The following is a 21883-nucleotide window of genomic DNA, read 5'->3' on the forward strand; positions in this document are numbered from 1 at the left end:
CTCTTATTTCATACAACAATAAAACAGAAGGTGTTTCACAGATAAGAATAAACATTTTCTAGTCACGAAAAATTGTGTGCGTGCGCTGACCTGCTCTCCTCTGTAGATGACGTACTCTGCGTACGCCAGTCCATTGACGCTGGGTCGACCTATAACGGAGTGGTGTCCCGGGGGGGCGTGGGCCATTTTCATCGCGCTGAATTGAAGAAATGACTTACCCAGTGTCACTCTGCAGAACAGCATCTGCCTGTAAACAGAAGGACGCAAACAGATCAATGCTGTTAATGGTAAGGTCACATAAAAAGACAAAAGCAGATGTCACACACACAAAAATCAATTTGTTTTATTCAGTTATTGTTACTTAAAGTAAAACTAGTATTTTTGCAGTTGGTGTACAGGAAATCTATGCGCTTTACTGTTTTGTATTAAGAGGAAAACGACACGAGCGCTGACAGATGTCAATGAAACAGTGACTTTGGAATACAAATGCTATGTAAGTAAAAAAAGCTTTTTTTTTTCTTTGTGCAGTGCATCATGGGAGACTAGAGTCCATTAAAAGCACATTTAAAAATCAAGTGAGTCTGTATAAATAACAAAATCTAAATTAACTGTTGTCACTTTTGCTGTATGATTGAATTACAGTACTTGCTCAATACCTGCTTACAACAGACCTATTCGGTGCGTCATATCAGGAAAGGCACAGGTTGTTACTGATGACATTAAAAATGACTGTATTCCATTTAAAAGAGCTAGTTCTGTAGTCATGGTTTGTGCATGCTGGATCACTGCACACTGGTAGGAAAAATAAATGTAACCTAAACTAATAAAACGCCTCACCTGTGGCACACGTAGCAGGAGCGGTCTTTGTGGGTGGGACATCCCGTGCCTCCACCAATCCCATACACGTACTGATTGCTTTTGGAGGAGTTCTCAGCAAAATAAATGCCGGCACCAAACATGCCGCCAATGTAGGCGTGGCGCTCATCAAAGCCCTTATGGATGATGGCGTTGATGAACGGAGAACCTGGCAGGAAAAATTTGTAAAAAGTGAGAAAAGACCGTTTTGCATTTCACTCTAAAAACCTGTAGAAGAGACTGCCTAGCTTCTAAACAAAGTATCATTCCTTTTTCTGACAACCCTGTTGAGAAAATTAGCATAAAAGCATAGTTTCTCTTATGATGTGATGTCTATGCTCACTATCCCCTGCAACTGGTAAATGTCCCCCTTTCAGAAACAGTCCAAAAAGCTCAATTCTCCAGACTGCGAAGCTAAAATGAAGCACAAGAATAAAGAATGCAGACAAGTTAGAGAAATTCAGATACTGTTTGACTCATTGTTATTCTGGGAAACCCATGATCTAAGAGATTTAGTATACATAATATGATCGTTGGTGGCAGACGCACGGTTTCAGGCATCACAGAAAAACCAGACAACTTCCAGAGATTTTCTGCTCCACAGTGTTTAAAGTAAAGAAACAGAACCTGGTTGCAGTCCTGAGGGGCTGTGTCCTGAATGGGCCTTGTGGTTTAAAGGGAACATGGAAGATTAATGTGATTCGTTCAAGCTTACGGTCAAGCCACAGGAAGGAAAACATTGTGGCACAAAGCGGAGTTCATCTCAGAGCATACGAATGGTTGCATCTTAAAGCAAAAGTGCAAGCTGCGTTTAGCTTGTGTCAACTAAGAGGAAATGACTGAAGCTGCAGGGGAGATGTGATCAAAACTTAACAAAGAGGAAAACTGTCACTAGGTTGGACAAATCGTAGTTAGTCTTGTGACATCTGTCCTCTGCATCTCCCACTCGGAAATAATTTGATTTTACTGTAGTTTTACGGGTGAGAAAGCCAAAAGAAACTGTCACATGTGACTGTGCAAAGACTGACAAGCTTAAGCTAAAGTGCCAGAGTCAAGAAAACAACAAGAATTGATGCTACTTAATATACTGTATACCTAAATGGTGACAGCATTGGATGTGAACTGTATATGATGGGTATTTACCATGAAAGAGCATGCGCTCGTTGTGGTGGTTGTGATTCTCATCCGCAATTTCCTTTTGTCTGTGTGCGTATCTCTCCCTTAGCTTCTTATTCACCACCTTCTGTATCTGTAGTCAGAGGGAGGAGAGGAGGAACGGGGGAGGAATGAAGAGTGAATTAAGAATTAAAATTAGTTTGCAAAAGTCAAATAAGACGCTGTATTTAAAGCTGACAAATGATCCAGTTCTTTGCTGAGAGGAAATGCTGATAACTTGCAAGTAAATTTGTTTGTAGTGACGTCCAAAAGTGATATCAACAAGGTGAAATGTAAAAATCACTAGAACAGAAAAGAAACACTTCAAATAATTTCCATTTAATAAAGTCAGGCTGAGGATATAACTACAGTAAATAAGTGCAGGAATGATTATTAAATTTTGCACTGAGTATTTATGCTCTTTTGTTTGATGAAACTGTTATGAATATATGATATGAGTCTCTTCATGTTATTCTGAGCTGCAGTGATGGTGTTCCTGTCTTTTGAGCACACACCTTGATGATGTTGTACCGGCTGAAGACTCCGCCTGCGTTGCCTCCATCGCGGTGTTCTCTGATAGTGCTCTGCAGCTGAGGAGGAAATCAGTCAGAGGACAATCAAAATTACACACACATGCAAAACTTTTAAAAGTTAAAAGGGTAAATGTGTGGGATGAAAAATGCTAATGCAAGGCCAGTTTCCATATATGCTGATCTTAATGTGTTATTCATACACCTCCCTGGATAGCATAGGCAGAATTAATGAGTCATTTTGTACCTCAGCAGCTCAGGGAAAAATGTGCAAGTGATATCCACTGACCACCTTGGTGAACAATTCTAACTTCAAACTAGTTTTTAAATTGTTTTTTTCTCAATTCTGAGAAGACTGATATCTGGCGTTTCAGCTACTACTGATGTGCACAAAGATATGCATTACAAAAGCTGTTTTGTCAGTGATAAAGTGAAGCAGCAGCTCATTCTATCAGAGGAGAAACCTCCACGATGCCTGTGGGAAATTTAGAGCAATGCAACTGCAAAAGTGAAGCATCAGCAGTGATAAAGAATGAACTGCTGCATCTGGTTTACAAAATGATTGAGCTGTTTGAAGAAATGTTGCTGTGATGGGATGAAGTGATTACTGTCTTCACAAATCACCTTATCTCCTAATGACTGAATTACCGCTATAAAATAAAATTCTTGTGTGCATAGGCAAATGCAGTTAACCTATGTTTCCTGCTATTATCGAGAGACTAGAGAGACCTTGTGTCAGTCATTTTTCAAACTCTCAAGTAAAAAATTCCAGTTTAAATTACCTGTTAAATTTCTGTTAACATCTGATGGCCCTCATTAATTTGAAACTCATTCACACACATATCTTCTGTCTCCTTCAGTTACCGCTTTCATTTACAGGAACAATACAGTGAGCAGAGCAGTTACACTAATATGGAGCTGCTTTGTACAGTCTGTTGCTGTGCTATAGGGACAGTGTGGTGCAGCCTTGGCCAGTGAACATGCATAAAAGTAAAATTATGACATAACTTTTTTAATTTTATGCAGGCGCTGAGGGAAAAAAATAAACACCATTATCTAGATGTATGTAGCTTCTATGTGTTTTATGTGTGTGTAAAAGTGTGTTTGCGTACTTCCTCCTCCACAGACTGGAACTCCTTATCGTCCGGTGCCAGGTCGATCAGCACTGTCCCCTGGCTGGAGCAGTGGAACGTCAGGTATGGGTTTGCACCTGTAAACACACATTTTGAAAGGAATTCCAAGGAAAGAATACATGATGCCACTGACCTTTCAAGAGTCCAGGTCGTATATGACAATTTGAAATCATAGTAAAGCCACATTTGGTTGATTTGTTATGTAAGCATGTTGCCAAGTGTGATGCATCTCTCACTCTGATGCGGCTGTCATTTTCCCATCCGCTTTATTTCAATAGCAAATACACTTATGCCCATTTGAACACACGTGGGTATGTTGGTCTTAAAATAAGGTGTGGTCAGGTGCATCGTTTGCATATTGCTATTTTAAGGCAGCAGAAAGTGAAGAAAGGGCCTATCACAACACTAATATGCACCTACGTAGGAGGGAGCACAAAGCGCGTACACTCTGTCTGTTACACACACAGGGATGCGCAGCGGTGTACTAACATGCAGAAGATTGTAAAAAATAAGAAGGCATATTGTGTGTTGCATTGGAATTAGGTTGCAGCTAGGGTTGTGGTCAGGCCTTTAGTTGTGATGGTCGGGGTAAGGGGCTAGGGAATGCATTATATCAATGAGTGTCCTCATAAATACAGAAGTACGTGTGTGTTTGTGCTTCCTGACCTTGCTGGCCTCCCAGCAGCCTCTCGATGCCCTTGATGAGTTTGTGTCTGTGACCGTAAGCGTTGATGCCGATCTCTTTCAGCTCCTCGTGACCCATGTCTGCCAACACATCCAGCGAAATCTGCCCAGAAACAACAAACAAGTCACGTCAGTCTGCTGCCAAAAGAATATAAAGTGGTGAGAAAATAGCACATCATAATCATAATGTGCAATCACTACTCTAGCCATACTTGTAATGATACATCTGTGAACTACATCAAATGTTGCTGTACCGTATTTAACTGTAGAACTCTGCGCAGGTTTAACAGCACAGCTTAATGGTGACAACAGCAGGTCACACTACAACTGATCATCAAAATTGTAAACAATCAATAATAATGAGTCTGATGATCTAAGCCATATTGCAGAGACAACAGGTCTGACAAATATTCATGAGAGTAAGACAGAAGCAGCTTGAAGAAAAGGTCAATGAATAGATGACAGTAATCAAGCTATTGAAATGCAAATTGATAATGGTGAGTTTGCTCAGGGAGAACACAGATGAGATTCACGCTGGAGGCAGAGATAACTCCGCTCTTCAAATGGTAATCTTTGCCTACTTCCCTCTGTATTGCTGTGATCACTGTTACAGGTGTAAATCATCACAGCCTAAACACCCATACTAAAAGCCCCTGTGTTTCAGGAATCACAGCAGACATGAAAACTTTTTCACAAGTTTTTTTTTTCCCCATTTCTGCAGAAGCCTGTACCTCTAACAGTTAATGTCACACCCAGTGTGGTGCAGCCACCTGAAACACCTAATACAAGTGACACATCAGCCTGGCTGATGCTTCATGCTGACATCTTAGTTTCACCTAAGCAGCATCAGAGCAATCTGTCTCAGTGGAACAGTGTTTGACTCAAACATCTATCTAAATAACTTCTACTAATTCCTCCAAGAGTTGTGTTACGACTGAGTTCGCAATAACAGGCTAAATGAACCAGCTATATTTTGCATTAAACAAGTTAAACTTTTCTATTAATTCTCTTCTAGAACAACACCAGTGAGGCTATACAGAGGGGAGAGGATTATTCACACTTTGAGCATAAAGTTGATACAAGTTAAAAATGATTAAGGATAAAATAGGTTGAGTGCTTCTTGTATTTAGTTTTAGCTCAATAATGTGCAAAATGGTAATTTCCATTACAGCTTTGACACATGATGAGTAAAAGTTTGATTTCATACTAATCAAATATGTTAAATAGACTATGGGATAATGTGATATCAGTGGAATTTCTATATGTTTCTCTGTAACTGAGGCCCCGTTAATGTTATTCTGAAATAGAAATGTACTTTTCTATTGGCACCTAGCTGACTCTCACCTTTATCTCACTCTTAATCTGAATATTAGTGAAGGACTGCTTCTCATTTGGGACCAATAATAAATGTAACACACACACGCATATCTCACTCTCATTCACACACACACTCTCCGTATTGCTCCCACACTGCCTTCTATGCTTAGCCTTTTGCCAGCTGTCACCTTTCAGTTTCTCTTTCTATTTCTGTCTCTCTCCCTGTCTGTTTTCTCCTCTGTCACCCCATCTGTCTCCTTGATTCTCTGTTTTTCTATTTTCTCCATCTCTCTCCTCAAGCCTCTCTGTGTTTCTCTTTATCTTTCTTCCTTGTTCTCTCTTCTCTCTAACCTTTCTGTCTACAGTACTTCCAACTCTAACTAATTCTGTATATGTCTCCTTTTTGTTATGCTTTTCTAAAACTAACATTTACAAAAGAAAAACTGACATAAGAAATATAGAATGGAGCAAAAACAAGGGTGATAAATGAGTTTAAAATGAGGTTGTATTAAGATGTACCCCCAGAAGAACTTCAGCCTCAAAATATTGCAACAAAGTTGGATATTTAGTTGCAATTTTAATTTGCAAATCTCGCTCTCTACCCCTTCATTTTGTCACACCTTTCCCTGAGTGTGTGTATGTGTGTGTACCTGTTCCCGCTGGAAGATGTCTCGGAGGTGTTCCAGCCCCAGGCTCTTCAAGAACTGGTTGATGGTCATGTCGAGCAGAGCTGCAGACACAGTAACATCGGCAGAGTTATCGGAGGACCATCAGCTGTTTCACATATTTACATTAACAACATCCACAACATCTTAACAGGTTTTTTCTCATTTCAAAAAGAACCAGACACTGATTTAAGACACAACACGTGTATAGACGTACTCTCCCCTTCCTTTCTGTCGGACCCTGACGCGCCATCTGCGGTTCCAGTGGCCCCTGCCACCGTGATGTCACTGAGGGGCGTGGTCAGGTTGTCTATGCTGCTAGCTGCAGACAGGCAGGATGGGGATGGAGAGGGAGAGATGACCACGCCCCCTGACGCACCTGTACTCACCACACTTGCACTCACCTGAGAGTGGGAGAGAAAAGACTCAGTTTAAAAGGTAAAACTCTACACTTTTTCCTAACACAAACACTTATTTTACTTCAAAGTGCACACACTTCAACTATCTTACTAGCTTGTCAGGTGTCAGCTAAACTGTTTTCAAGAAGTTGTAACACTTCAAATGACAGGTGCATCTTTTTCACCTTAAGGATTCAACTGCTTTCATGTAAACTCAAATAATTAAGCTCTCAAACTAAATGTTTTGTTTATAATTTGGCCACCACAGGAAATGTTTCAGCTGAACACTCTCTGTACATGCAGTGCTTGTATTAAGAGTGTGAGGATTCTTACCACAGTAGCCTGCGGTTTTAAACAGCTTGGCAGGGCATCTGGTGGCATGGCGTCAATTAACAATGCTCTGATATCATCAGCCTGCAACAGACAAAGAGTCAGACAGAAAGACTAGATTTAGGCAGATGTACTGTTTATGTGTTCTATGTATGATTCTATTATTTGCACCTAAAACTATTAATTCACTTTTTGCTTGTACCTTTCCATACAATACTTTTGCACACATAAGGTTAGTGTTTGAAATGAAAGAATTTGATAGCAAGTAACTCTGAAAGTCACCTAGCACATTTGCTCATACGTTATTTAGACAACAGCAATTTTAAGTCTTTGGTCTTTCAAACTTAACCCCTGCTAGCTACCATCCTCTCTGACCCTGAGCCAATCCAACAAACCATCTGGTAGTCACACCAGGATGCAAATGTAAGAGGCTTGAGTTTTGCTGGCTTTGAAGTCAAGCATTCAGTGGTTCCTCAGGCCGTCATGCATTATGAAGAAATAGTCTGATTATAAAGGTTGTTCTGGGGAATGCCCTAGCAGTGCCTGGTTTAGGATTAGTTGGATGATCAATAAATTTTATGTCTGCACATTATTCACCCCATCTGTTACATAACATATATTATCATAGTCAACAAGGAAAAGGAGAAAACTGAAGTATTTTTGTTCCATTTAATGGTAGTGCTAATGGTAGAATTATAAGCTGCTTTTTGCTTCCTGTGCTCATCAGCTACAATGATGTGTTGTTTTCTAGGCAAGACTCTCAAACTATGATGCCTACAGTCAAACAAGAAACCCTATTAGGAAGCCTCATTAGGGTGCAAGGAGTTAGGAAGCTGCCTGCATTACCACTTAACTTTCCTCATGGTGTTCCACTGTCTGAATCAAACAGTAGTTCAAGGGAACCATATATAAGCAGTGTGAAGAAATGAGGACCGCCAGTGCGAAAGATTTCCGAGAAAGCCTTTTGCTTACCGTTGCCAAATCCAGCGGCGTCTGTCCCTCCTGGTTCTTCATGGTGGGATCGGCTCCATGGGCCAATAGAAGAGCACACAGCTGAGTCCGCCCCTTCTGGGCCGCTTCGTGAAGGGGTGTAAACGCCCACTTGTCTGTGGCGTTGACGCATGTGTTGTACTTGATCAGCAGGGCGGCTATGTCCACGTGCTGGTCGGAGGAGAGGAGGCAGACGTGAAGGAGAGGAAGAGTGTGGAGGTGGTGATGACCCACGCAGAGAGGAGAGGAAGTAGTGAGAGGAGGGAGGAGGGGGGAAAAAAGACAACAGCAATAAAAGCACTTCACCAGAACAAATGTGTGAAGTGTGATAAATGAGTGCTATAAAAATCGTGATCAGAAGAAATGTATTATGTGGGATTCTCTGGAACAGAAATTGTGTGAATTATTAACTCCGTCATGATTCCTGTGTTCCCGCCGGTCCTTCCTTTCTGTCTCTTCCTGTTCTTTTCCCTCATCAGCTGTCTCCAGCTCTTGTCTTAACGTCAAACACAATGTAGCTTGTTTCTGGGTGACAGTGGGGGATGCTAAATTTGTGTGTGTCTCTGTGTGTGTGTGTGCAGGCCCCCAAAATGCAGAGCTCATCAAGTTTTCATTCAGACATGTGTTTCATGACTCTTTCAGTAGCTGAATGCTGCCTAGCTATAAGCAGTGTGTGACTCTGAGACAACCAGAGACTTCAGATGAAGGAAAAATCACATACATGCACTTCTTCAGAGACATGTTATTATTTTGACCATAATAATCATTGAAATGGGATAACAGAGTAAAAATAATTAAAGTCCTTGACTCCTTGCTGTCCCATATCAGATATCTGCAGACATTTACTGGGCTGTGAAAAGCAAAAAGCTGCATAGCGGCGCAGTTTTCAAATCCCATTACAAATATATGTGTGGATGTAAGCTACAAAATAAAATTCTGTCACATTTATCACACATTGATATGGATTTAAAGGCTCAAATAAGGATTTCTAAAGGTCGCCAAAAAGAAGAAGCAGCATTCGCAGGGAGCACAATGAGAGAAAACAACTGAAAGGAAGTCAAATAGTCAATTGTATTTTTTCTGATTAATCATTTAGTCTATAAAATTCCAGAGTATAGTGAAAAATAGAGCCCCAAGGTGACATGTTCAAATTCAAAAACCCAAATATTCACTTTACTATCGTACAGTTCAATTTATAGTTGAGAGAAAATCAGCAAATCTTCACATCAGCCCATGAATTGATTGTTAATCAATTGTGAATCAATCAAGTGATTGCTTTAAGCGTCTGATTATTTTAACATTACAGTAAGTTTAAGAGATACTGAGTTCATACTTTTATTGGACAGGAGTTGCATCTTGTTATCAAAAATAATAAGCGCAGCAGCTCTGAGCTGAACTCAAGTCTGCAGTGTGTGTATACATATGTCTGTGTGTGTGTGTGTGTGTGTGTGTCTTACCCCATATGAAGCAGCATTGTGTAAAGGTATAAGCCCTCCTTTGTCCTGTGCATTCACATCAGCTCCATGTTCCAACAGATACTCTGCTACCTCCAAGTTGTTATAGCCAGCTAGAGAGCGGTGTGTGGGTTGGGTTGTATGGAAAACACAGCAGAACAGAAAGAAAAACAACAGAGGAGAGATAGAGACCGGCACATGGAGGAGAAGAGGAGAAACAAAAACGTAGTCAGGTAATGAGAGAGAGGGAACGAAGGAGAAAGAGAGAGAGACATATCAGCCTACATCCGCTGCAGCGTGGCAGCGTATAATCATCTTTTCCTTTTACAAGCAAGTACATCAAGGCAGAGGGTGCGTGGGTGTGTGTCTAAGTGGTCATATCTATGAAGAAAATAAAAAATTCGCACAGCCCTTCAAAGTGTTTTTCAGCAGTTTCTTAACTTTAAAAGTGCCACACTTGCTAGAAAAACATTTTCTAATTAAGATATACATTATCATTATACAAAAGCCCAGTCTGGTTAAGAAATTCTCTATAAATACACTAAAAATGCTCATAAGGACACAAAGGCAAATCAGTCTTCCCCACCAGAAAAGGACGACAATTATGTTGCAAGAAAGACAAAGTATTCCCTCCTTGTGAATAACTTTTCCCATAGGGAGAGACCTCTTTTACAGTAAAACTATAAGACAATACCTGACCACAGCCTTAGGCCAGCTGTTAGCAAACTGTAAGAAAACTTTTCATGTGAAAAACAAGTGAAATTAGTTTGTACCATTCATGCTGTTGTCACAGAAACCTGTGGTTTACATATGTAACATTCATGCTCTTACTGTCAGTGTTTGTCACAACACATTCTAAGAATCTTGACAAGAGATTATAAGGAAAGCAGGTGGTTATAAACATAATATCGACTTATAAATATAGAATTCTTTCAATATCATTTGAAGAAGTGATTGTATCGTGTTAATGTAACCTTTCTTTATTGTGGTAAAAGAACGCATATAAACGTCCTTCCCTTTTGTGTTTTGCATCTACAGCCCACAGTCTGTGGTTTGTACAGAGAGACAAGTGTTGTGTATTTTTATCGGTGATTGTATGAGCACAGTGTTTGTGAATCTCATTATGGATTTTTGTGTGTTTGTGTGTGTTTACAACTGTGAGCTGCTACAGCAGAATGATGTATCTCTTGTTCTCCCTGAAGCTGATGTTAACATGATTACAGATCCAGAATAAATACAGGAGTGTGTGTTTGTGTGTGTGTGTGTGTATGTATGTGTTTGTCTGTACCTTTGAGGACCTACGTTATCTCTGCTATTGGGACTTTAAAACTGTATAAACTTTGTGAGAGATGCATGGTCATTATTTTATTATTTATTTATCATTTATGCACAATGATATAAATTCCTAAGTGCAGTGTTGATTCAGTGAATTGCCATCTAGAATTATTATTTAAGTTGTCCCAGCATGTCTGTCTATGAACAAGGTGTTTTTGCCCTCAAGACTTACTAGCTGTCTGGGTGTTATTTGCCTTGTTCTTGGCACTGCACTGAGCCAAAATCCCAAAAGGTCGGCTTTTACTGAGATACTGCAACCAGAGTGATTGGCACCAGCAAATATACCATGTCCAAAGTCTCTTAAATCCTGCCAACTTCAGCCAAACAGCATTTAAAAACCTCAGGCTTTAGCCTTCATTTTAATGTGTCTGCAAAGTTAGCTTTACATAGTTGGGGAGGTGTTGACTTATTAAAATGGGCTGTGAATGCGTGGATGTGTCTGTGCAGCTTTGTGTTTTGTGTTTCTGCAGGCTTACTTACCTGCCAAGTGCAGCGGGGTAGAGTTGCGTCCCTGCGTATCCCGGCAGTTGATGTTGTCGGGGCTGCATAACTTCTGCACCCTGGCCAGGCAGCCTTTCTTGGCGGCGTCCAGCAGCGCGGCGTCTCCTCTCAGCAGGTCCTGGATGTCGGTGTCCCCATCCTTCACTAAGTCCAGGGGTGTGTTCCCGTCTCGGTTCTTCTTGGTGGGGTCCGCTCCATGCTGGAGAGAGAGGAGGCCGGAAAGGAAAGGGAGTTAAAAACAGGCAGATATGTTAAAGGAATATTTACCTGCTGTGGGTGTTCATGCACACAAACATCTATATTATTGACAGTGTTTGCAGAAGTTAATCCATCTCAAAGTTCTTTTCTGTGAAATGCCAAGTCAAAAGGCGAAAAAATTTCAGGACACCGACTGTCAGAATAAAATATTAGCTATCATTAACTTCAATCTAAAAAGTATCAGTCCCCAAAATCCCTAATCGTTCGAACCCCGGTGGAGGAGTTTCAAGATGATGACAACTGACGAATGAGCGGAGGATGAAGGTAATTCACCAGAGAGCAGAAGAGAGAGGAGAGACGCAGGGAGGTAGAGAGGTGAGGACAGGACATCCAGTGAAGTGGAAAACACCACACACCCGGGAGATTGGGGAGGGAAACAGACATTTTCATCGCTCAACTGTCTCCTAGGTTACGGTTTTAACTTGTCATTTCATTGTAAGTTTTGAAATCCGCTCATTAAACTTGGATGTAGTGAGACCACTCCCAGAGGAATCCACTGCTGGCCTGGAAATGTCCATTATACATCTCTCATGGCCATATGGATAGGTTTTTTTGAACCTATCGGCGGTGAGATTTTCCTGTCCTACTTCTCCATTTCTATTATCTCTTTGCTGCTGCTGTAATCACATTCTCACTGTAATTAATTCGCTATCCAGGAAAATTAGAATAGAAATAATTGGGTACATTTACATATAAATAAATGTTGGTTTTTATAGTCCTCTGTTGAGTTCAGCCTATATTCACTTCATGAGAAATTTTCCATTTGCAGCAGTCAGCCAGAGAGGAAAAAACCACAAAAGGAGCTGGGTATTTATCATGAATGGTGACAGCCACCATGAAATATAAAAATAAAAAGCTCAAATTTCATCTACAGAAACTGCTTGATTGAGAGTTGGTTTCTTGCAAGACGATGATGCGTCACTCCCAGACATCCCACTAAGATCGCAAGTCATTTGAGCTCACACGTTTCATGCCAAGTGCTAACAAGACAGATTCCACTTTAATTAAGAGGAAATTCATTATGTTCTCACACTTCTTCCTTGACAAAGAAAATGCTAATATGCATTTTGTAGCCCTCACATTATCCTTACAGAATATCAGAGCACTGGGGGCAAATGCAGCACAGTTTTATTCTGAGCACAAATCCAACAGAAAAAATGGGACAATAGAAAGTTGACAACAAACAGAGAAGACAAAGGAAAACCTACTGCTGGACTCTGGAATAGATTATCCAAAAAGAGAGAACAGTTTCATCCCGAGGCCATGGCAGATTAACACCAAAGTGCGGGAACACTCTGTTACTTGTGTGCATGTGTGTTTCTGTGTGCTTGTGTGTTAAAAGGGGAAATGGAGGACGCCGCCGTGTGCACACATGAACTGCAAGCTTAAAATCCAACCAGCATGACAGTTTTCCAACCACAACCACCATCACCACCTTGGACAATCGATCATCTGTCTGTGTTTCTAACCCCTGCCTCCAGACCTCTTACTGCAAGAGCTGAACCAACCATCAGATCTGTGAAAGTGTGGCCTGAGGGAGCTACTGTATCTCTGAACTCCAGGACTGTTTTGAGAGCACTGACTAGCATTTATCTGCACACGAAGCTACACATGGCTCACACACTGATATTGAGGAGTATGTTTCATCTTTTTTATTCAACATCAACTGCTGCATAGGGATATGGTAAGGCTAATGGCGACAGCTATTAACAGTCCTTCCATAATACAGAATGGGAAAAACAACAGCCTTAAGGCCTGTGAAAGGAAAAAAAAAAAAAAACGACTCCATCACCGAGGATGAACAATCACTTGTTATAAATTCGCTAGCCTTATGTTGGATGCACACTGACAAAGCCACTGAGGCAGATGGTGTCTGACGGCATCTACTGTACAAGTCCCCACTTGCCTCAAGTTAGCAACTACAGATGGATGACAAATTAAAGGGAGAAAAAAAACTCAAAAAGTGTCTTTGTAGGGCTTCTGTGTTTCTTAACATAGATTTTAAAAGTCTTTGTTGGTGTTTTAATGATGTCACTAGTGCAAAGTCTCCCTCAACTGGCTTGAAATCTGATGATTACAAAGATCATAACGTATGATGCACAAGATTTTCATACTCATCAAACCATTCACTGATCCCATTCCTTTCTCTGCTCACTTATGTAAGTGTTTCCTTAATTTGTAACTCACGTGCAGTACTCCACTGCCAAAAATGTCAACTGTTAATAGTCTGAACAACTGTTGCCATGTGGCACTCACCCCCACAGTCACAGTCAAGTGACAAATGGAAACAACCCTCTTTCCCCCGCTGTGAATCGTTTTTAGTTTCTCTATGGAGCAGTCAGGTCCATGGTTGCAAGCATTTCACATGTCTTTCACACATTATAATAGAATGTTGAGTAATAGAATTTACCTCATTTTACCTATTCTGAGCAAGATCGTCTCCATAATTTGAGCTACTTGGATTTTGGACTTTTAATAACAAGCAGACCACAGATGGACTATCAGGTTTGGAAACCACTCCTTCTCTTATATGACTTTAAACACTGGAGTACCACATGGCTATGTTCTGGGTCCTCTTCTCCTCTCACTCTTCACATTCAAAGCTAACAAAGTCATCAAGTATGCAGATGATACAACTGTCTTCAGACCAATCTCTATCAGCAGTTAATCAGCCGGCAAAGGGTACATTTAAAACCTGGTATAGTGGTGCTCTATCTGCAACTAAGCCCCAAACATCAGATAAGGTATGGACCAAGAGATGAGGCGGACAAGGTCCTGAGTTTAAAGACTACTATACTAAATAACATGGTACGGTGCTGACAGTCACTATGGGACAACTGATGATTGTTTTCATTATACTGAAGATTAATCTCATTTGTTTTTCAATTAATCAAGAGTTGTTTTGTCCAAAAAATGTTATAAGTATTAGAAAAAAATCCCTCACAATTTCCCTGAGCCAGAAATGACATTCTTTAATTGCTTATTTTGTCTGTCCAACAGCCCAAAACCCAAAGATATTTAATTAACAATGACATAACAGAGAGAGGCATGAAATTCTCACTTTTTAGAAGCTGGAACCAGCAAATGTTTGGCATTTTTTTCTTGATAAATGACTTCAGCAATTACTTGTTATCAGAATTGGCATTTTATTCGGCAGTAAATCACTTGTACTTCCAGCATTAAAATATTATTTACAGCACTCGCTGCCTCTGGGAAATCACTCACGCCACACCAGCCAGTGCATGTTTGCTCCCCAACTTTCTGCAAAGTGATACAGAGCCCAGTCAGACAGAGAAAACAGCCTTTTCCCCAGAGCTGTCACCTTCCTCAACACTGCCCACCCCCCTTGCTGCCCACTTCCCATCAACCATAACTGTCATCCGTGCAACTCTACTGCACCATCCACCACATCCATACACACCCACTGCATCATCACTAGTTTACTTCACCAGCACTGTGCAATTACAGTTAGTCTCAAAGTGGTAACTGCTGTGAACTGTTGCGTGCAGTGCTGTTTTTTTCACTACTTTGCCAGCCTGACCTTGTCAATCTCACTATAATTTCTCTGGTTGCACTAATTCACTGCTGATTTCTCTTTGTTTTGTTCACCACTCCACGCTCACATGACAGTTCACTCAACATTGTTTACTGCAAAACTGAACTGACGGTGAGCTACAACCTTTACCTCTCTCCTTGTCCTTGTACAAACTGCTTCTTGCTTATTTTTATCATGTCTTTTATTATATTTTCATCATGTGAGTATTTAAAGTTTTATTATTATGTGGTTTTATTTTCCTCAGTGCATCTAATACAGGCTGTGCCAAACTTAATTTTGCTGTGAAATGACAGTAAATTAACTCTAAATCATCTCTTCAAGCAGCACTGCTGCTGATGTGTGTTTGGTTTGCTGTGTGTGCTCATGTGTGTGTGCGCGCATGTGAATTCAGCAGTGTTGATCTAGTATTAATTTATGCAGCCCCATATGGCAACAAGACAGTGGTGATGTAACCTTGTCTGGAGGTGTTTATGATTGGAGAAACAAAAACACATTCAGCTGTGAAACTGCAATATTTCACAGGACTCATTTAGACCCAAAGAGATGTGACGATCAGGTATTACACAACAGATATTTTCAGCCTTGAATGTGATTGGTCAGGGTTTATCACAATTCATACCTTTGACTGAATACTCTATTCTGATTGGCTGATGAAATCATTCTGTTTTCTGTTATTTCAGAGAAAGTGCCTCTGTTTCGCGTGTAATTATATCTAACTCCAGTCCATACTGCTGATTAAACTCAAGTCAAAGATATTCAGTTTACAAGCACAAAGTCACACATTAGGGAAGAGCGGCCAGCAAAGCTTTTTTTAAAAGTGACTCAGATGATTTAAAAATTGTAAAAATTGTAATGATTTCATATAATTATATTAATTATAACAGTCCACAAATAATTTGTGGTTAATCAATTTATTGATTGCTCAATTGCTTCAGCTCTACATGCAGTCATGGTACTGAAAATTAAGACAGAGAGGTCCATGCAGGTCTAACCTTGAGCAGCAGTTTGCAGATCTCATATTTGCCCTTGGCAGCAGCTTCATGGAGCGGTGTGAACTTCCACAAGTCGGCAACATTCACTGAGGCTCCGTGTCTGACCAGCAGCTCGGCCACCTCATAGTGACCGTACGAACAGGCATTATGGAGGGGAACCAGGCCGCTAGAAAGAGAAACCAACAATTACAAACACACAGAACTTGTTTTCAGAAATTATTGGATCAGAATTTATTTAAAATGATTACCCTCCATAACCTTTTCTGTGGGTTTCTAATCTGTGATGTAAACCAAAATTTGGTAAATAAGCCTGTATTAGTTTTTCTAAAACTAATCTTAATCTAAAATTTTTCTAATTAACCACAACTTTTAGACTTATAGTGCCGCACCCTTTGTCCTTCGCGTGCACATCGGCCCCGTGGTGCAGGAGGTACTCCACCACCGATACTCTGTTGTAGCCAGCAGCAAAGTGAAGAGGAGTGGAGTGCCGTCCCTCCAGATCTCTGCAATTCACATTCTGAGCTGTACACAGTGACTGAAGAGACGAGAGAGAGACAAAGAAGGAAAAAATTCAGTCTGTTTGCAACTTGAACACCTGATTAATCAATGAGACACAAAGAGATAAATCTATGATCTAAGCTGTATGAAATTTCATGCAGCAATTGCAGCCAAGATGTATTTTCATTATTCTCTCTATAATTTAGCTGAACACATTTCATCTGTGGAAAGTTCTGATTTAAAGATCAGTCCAGGTTTTCATCAAGTACAATGAGGAAAGAAAGATGGTCTTTTTCAGTTGTGATAAATAATCAAGATCTCACAATTGAAAGAAGAAAAAAGTAACTGATAGAAAAACAGTTTGTTCTTTGTTTGTTCCTCTGCCTTCAGTTTTGCAGCTTCAGTCTTGTTTTTCTTATTTTTCTTTTAAGCTGGTGTCACTGTTGTCCTTTGCTTAAAACATTTTGTGCCATTTTCTCATCATGTTAATAACTTGAGATTTACCCTGAAAGAATCTGATCCAGATGGAAATATCTCAGCTTTTTTAGTTTTAGTAAGCAGTTTCCAAAACTACTGGATGGACTGGCATGAAATCTGCTTCTGAAATTCATGCCCTGCCCTCACGGTGAATTTTAATAACTGTGGTGATTTCATTTTGTGTCATTATGAAGTCAACACTTTGGTTTATGATGAAATACTTTAAATAATGATGTTCCTGTCAGCCTCAGCTGTATTTTGTGTTAACTGGCCAGTGTTTGCATGCTAACATATTAAGCTAAGATGGTGAACATGATATACATTCTACAATTGTACGTGACAGGAGTCTGGTTTAACTTATGTTTATGTAATATTTTGTGCTATGGCATTTGAACTGTGCATGATAGATATTCAGAGCGAAACTATAAGGAACACCAGAAGTGGTTTGAAACTGGCAAAATTAAAATACTTAAACACTTTTTTTTCAAAGAGGTTGAGAATGAGGCTTTTAGGTTTCATAACTTAAATGCCAATGATAAGGATGGTAAGGATATACATGGTCTATGTTTTTTAAATCTGCTTTAGCTGATACAGACACAGTCATGTCTTTGATGCTCAAATTCGTTAACTAACTTAATTTTTTTATTCTCTTAAAAACACAGCCAAAACATCAAACAAGACAAACAGTGCCTCAGAGACAGCAAGAGAGGAGAAACAAAAATAGCGAAAGGAGTAATACTATTCCTCTGCCCACCCGCCATGTTTTATGATGAAAAATATGTCTGTGGAATGAAATATGTGGAAAAAAGGGTTTTAGGGAGCAACAGCAACAATATTGAAGTTAATAACTGGAGCAAAATAAAAAAAGGAATGTACGTCTGCTGAACTGCGACCGACACCTGCTGCCCCGCTGTTCACAGAAAATAACAGTGCTACTTTTGTGTTATTTCAGACCCAATTACACCTTTGTTCAGTGCTGCAAGGAAACAGAGAGGGAAATTTTATTTCAAAGTTTTCTTCCACCTTCTACCCTCTAGGATCTTATTCTACAGGACGTAAATTGAAACATCCTGCTGGCAGACTTATTCCTCAATCTAAAGCCATTATCCCTCACTTCAGCTGCTATTTATGAGAGCTGGGTTTCCAAAAAAAGCTTTTCAAACTGTAGTCTCTGGCAACTGTAGTCTGCCAGAGTCAGTAGAAAATGATGAAGATGGATACAGAAACATTTTCTGTTTCCAGCTCTTCAAAAGTTAGGATTTGATGGGGTTTTTTTACATGCTAATAAACTGAATATCTTTGTGTTTTTGACTGTTGGGAGTGTTGAACTGTGGGAGATCATCACATGCAGTAATCGGCAGATTAGTCAATAGTAACAGTAACAGTTAGTTGCAGCCCTAAACTAGTCCTGAAGAGAAGTAACTTTCAACAGCTACATTTAAATTATAGTAGTTTATAGCAAAAGATTTCCATATCCACCTGCTCAGAAAATCCTGCTCCAAAAAATGATGCAGCAGAACCAAAGATATCTTCATTTTATTCCACACATTCTACTTCCTTGTCAAAACCTGGCACGTTATCCAAAATGCAGCTTGACTGCTGACAGTGTGTTTGCAGATTCAGGTGTATTATGGGAGAAGCAGCTAATGTAGCCTTGAGCTGCTAGCTTCAAGCAGGCCACAGAAGCCTGGTAATATCACTTAAACCCCAGACTTTTTCTTCTATTTTCAAATTTGTAGTCTTCAGTTTTAGAAATATGTGGAACATTTATAATAATAATAATAATATAATAATAAATATTTTAACTTTGCCTTTATAGAGTATTATTAATTTGCAAAAAGTGAAGGGGTCTGAATACTAGTAGCTACTGTGGGGCAATTACTAGCAGAGCACTTTATCTTCTTTATCATCTTTGACCAGTAGTCTGTAGTGACCATCTTTCAAACAGTCACAGTCTGAACCTCATCAACATTTGAACAGATGACAGGAATCAGCCAAGAAATGCATAACGGTGGTGCAAAACGTGTTACTTCTTAAAAACGTCAATCAGCACATGAACGCATCTGTGCCTCGGGTTAAAAAAAGAGACTGAGAGAAAGCCAGACCAGGGATCATTGTCTATTCTGCTAACATCCCTTGCCAACCTGCCAAAACATCACACTTCAGACACTGACAGATCCTCTTCATCTGGATAACCCGTAACTGTCTGTCTCCGCTGGTAAAGACACACAGAGTTTCACTCGACACCAAAGACTTCTGTCAAACACTTTACCGAATGTTGCCAGGTTCTGACATTTAGTGGGTGGTTTTGTCCGAAGCATATTACAGTGTGTGATGAGCGCCTACATTTTTAACATGAGTGGGCCCCAGTGCAAATCAAACTGCGATCAAACTAAATCAAACTATCTGTGGCAGAGCAATAAGCTGCAGAAGAGAACTGTGATTATAGTGTTATGGTAGGAAAATCTTGTGAGATTGGGAATGTGGCCTTTTACGAGGATAATGATTTTTCACCAAAATCAATGAGAACAACAACAACACAGACTCGAACTGAAAACATTTGATTCACAACAACAATATCTATCATAAGAGCAACAAGAGCAGTGAAAAGGTCAAGACATTTTGTTCCATTTTAATTTCAAAATAAAGAATCTGTTGTGTATCACTGCTTCACTTATTCATAAACAAATTGCTGATTAAACAATCGGGTTAGTACAGATTTAAGGACAACATATTAACTTATTAATCTTGTTTTTCTTATTAGCCACTGAGCTCAACAAGATATAACCTGTATAACCTGTGCAGTGTCAGTTAAGGCATATTGGGTTTTTTTATAAAACTCAATTTTCAATTATGCTGCTGGTCAAGTTACGCACACATTTTCCCAGACAAGACATTATTTCCAAATCTTAATGAGGTAATTATAAAAGATTTCTGCTCACTCAGTGCAAATTACTTCCCAGGATAGATGTCAATACACACACACTGAGGCTACTGAGGTCATGTCCATTTCCATTTTTCAAATTAGGGTAATATGGATTGTTTAGAGAATGCATTATCTGCTTTTTCTCATCTAACCCTGTAACAACCTGCAACCCCTAAAGCAAACTGATGTATTTAATGGTTAGACCCATGCATTAATTTGGACATAAAGTTTTAAAGGATTTGTTACATTGCTGGACTGAGAGACTGGTTTGAAGAGAGATATAATATATCCTATCTAATGCTTCAGCTGTAGACTGAGACATGAGGTTTATCTGGATTATCTTTACCAAGATTACCACTGTGTGTGAAGAGAACAATCTAATTTATATAACAGAGACCACTTGCTCATATTCATGAAATCCTGAACCCTCAAGTAAAGTATGATGTCAACTGTGAAATACGAGCAAATCACCTTGACAGTGTCCAGGTCTCCGGCTTTAGCAGCTTCCAGAAGTCTGTAGTCCACATCCGAGTTTCTCACCGGGACGTTCTCTACAGAGCAGTACAAGGAGAAACGCGGATTAGAAAAACTTTGAACGAACATTGGTAAAAGTTACAGAATGACAGTGAAAGTGAATTTATCCTCCACAAAGACATGGAGTTGAAGGGAAAAGGTGACATTAGGCTGAATTCATTTAAGCCAGTCAAGTGAATTGCTGCAGATATGCTAGAGGTTCCTCCACTGCTGCAATGTTCAGAAGTTATGTGCAGTTACAGCTGCCATTTTGCAGATTTTTCAAGAAGATGTTAAAAAAAAAAAAATGCAGGTTTTCAGAATTGGACCAGTTCCAGTCCAGTCCCAGCCTGGTCAGCTGCGAACACGAACTGATGAAGCCTCTTGAATGAGAGGCTGAACATCTTCTAGACTATAACTAAGTCCAGTTAGCGTTCGATTAAAACTTTCCTTGAGATAACTATGACCTGGATGAATGAGAATATTCACAGGCAGGTTTTCAGAATGTTAAAAAAATCTGTTCAGCAAAGGCTTTACGAAGCAGGAAATCCTTCCAACACATTTGTTAGACTTCAAAGATACACACAGTGTGTTCTGGTGAGAAGCACATAAACAAAACTTCTTTTTGTTTGTTTAGATTCTGTGCAGAAAACTCCACAGGGCATCTTTAAAATGGAAATTCTGCAGTGATGCTCTGTGGAATTTCCTCTACCACTGAACAGTACATGTCTTTAAGAACTATTTACCTATCTGCACCTTCAGTCTGAAAATATCAATACTGACCTTTAAAAAGCAACCAGTTAATCTCTCTGTTGCCAGCTACTGCATAGCAACAAAAACACAGCACCTACACATCTGCACACCCGCTCAGTCACCCACTCACACAGATAAAGGGTGGCATACCGTTGAGTATTTGCTGAACAGCTTCATTTCCCATTTGAGCAGCAGTGAAGCCCTGCAGTGACACCAGTGAGGCGTCTGCCCCGTATCCTAGCAACAGCCTGCAGGTCTGAAGATGGCCGGCGAGCGCAGCGCGGTGCAACGCCGTCTGACCCAGGGTGTCCAGGGCGTTCACCTGCCAACACAGACAGCTTAGCATAACAACTCTTGAGTGGACCTTCAGTTACTACATTTGTTCCCTAAACTGCTTCAAAAAAATAAATAAAAATAATCACCTTTGGAAATGTTAAAGTCTGTTATTATCTGTTACATTATCATTATCTGTGATGATGAAATGTTGTCTCATACCTCATCTACAGTACGTCTGATTCAGGTAAGGATTTCCTGCAATTTTTTGTTGTGTAATTATAAGTTTA

The 21883-nt window shown here is 39.9% G+C and overlaps 1 protein-coding gene across 1 annotated transcript in view; it reads right to left on the reverse strand.

Annotated features, from left to right (window-relative positions):
* The window catches only part of tnksa (tankyrase, TRF1-interacting ankyrin-related ADP-ribose polymerase a), a 79614-nt gene that overhangs the window by 4036 nt on the left and 53695 nt on the right, over positions 1-21883 (reverse strand). The window contains exons 14-29 of the mRNA XM_051072804.1: positions 21471-21642; positions 20526-20605; positions 16543-16688; positions 16154-16319; positions 11327-11546; positions 9515-9624; positions 8040-8228; positions 7071-7151; positions 6557-6743; positions 6325-6404; positions 4340-4460; positions 3653-3750; positions 2526-2600; positions 1999-2104; positions 838-1024; positions 91-247 (exon numbers count right to left, since the gene is read on the reverse strand). Of these exons, the coding sequence (XP_050928761.1) occupies positions 91-247; positions 838-1024; positions 1999-2104; positions 2526-2600; positions 3653-3750; positions 4340-4460; positions 6325-6404; positions 6557-6743; positions 7071-7151; positions 8040-8228; positions 9515-9624; positions 11327-11546; positions 16154-16319; positions 16543-16688; positions 20526-20605; positions 21471-21642 (2175 nt within the window). The remainder of the gene's footprint in view (positions 1-90; positions 248-837; positions 1025-1998; positions 2105-2525; positions 2601-3652; positions 3751-4339; positions 4461-6324; positions 6405-6556; positions 6744-7070; positions 7152-8039; positions 8229-9514; positions 9625-11326; positions 11547-16153; positions 16320-16542; positions 16689-20525; positions 20606-21470; positions 21643-21883) is intronic.

Source organism: Lates calcarifer, linkage group LG9 (assembly GCF_001640805.2).
Source record: "Lates calcarifer isolate ASB-BC8 linkage group LG9, TLL_Latcal_v3, whole genome shotgun sequence".
Classification (NCBI taxonomy): Eukaryota; Metazoa; Chordata; class Actinopteri; family Centropomidae; genus Lates; species Lates calcarifer.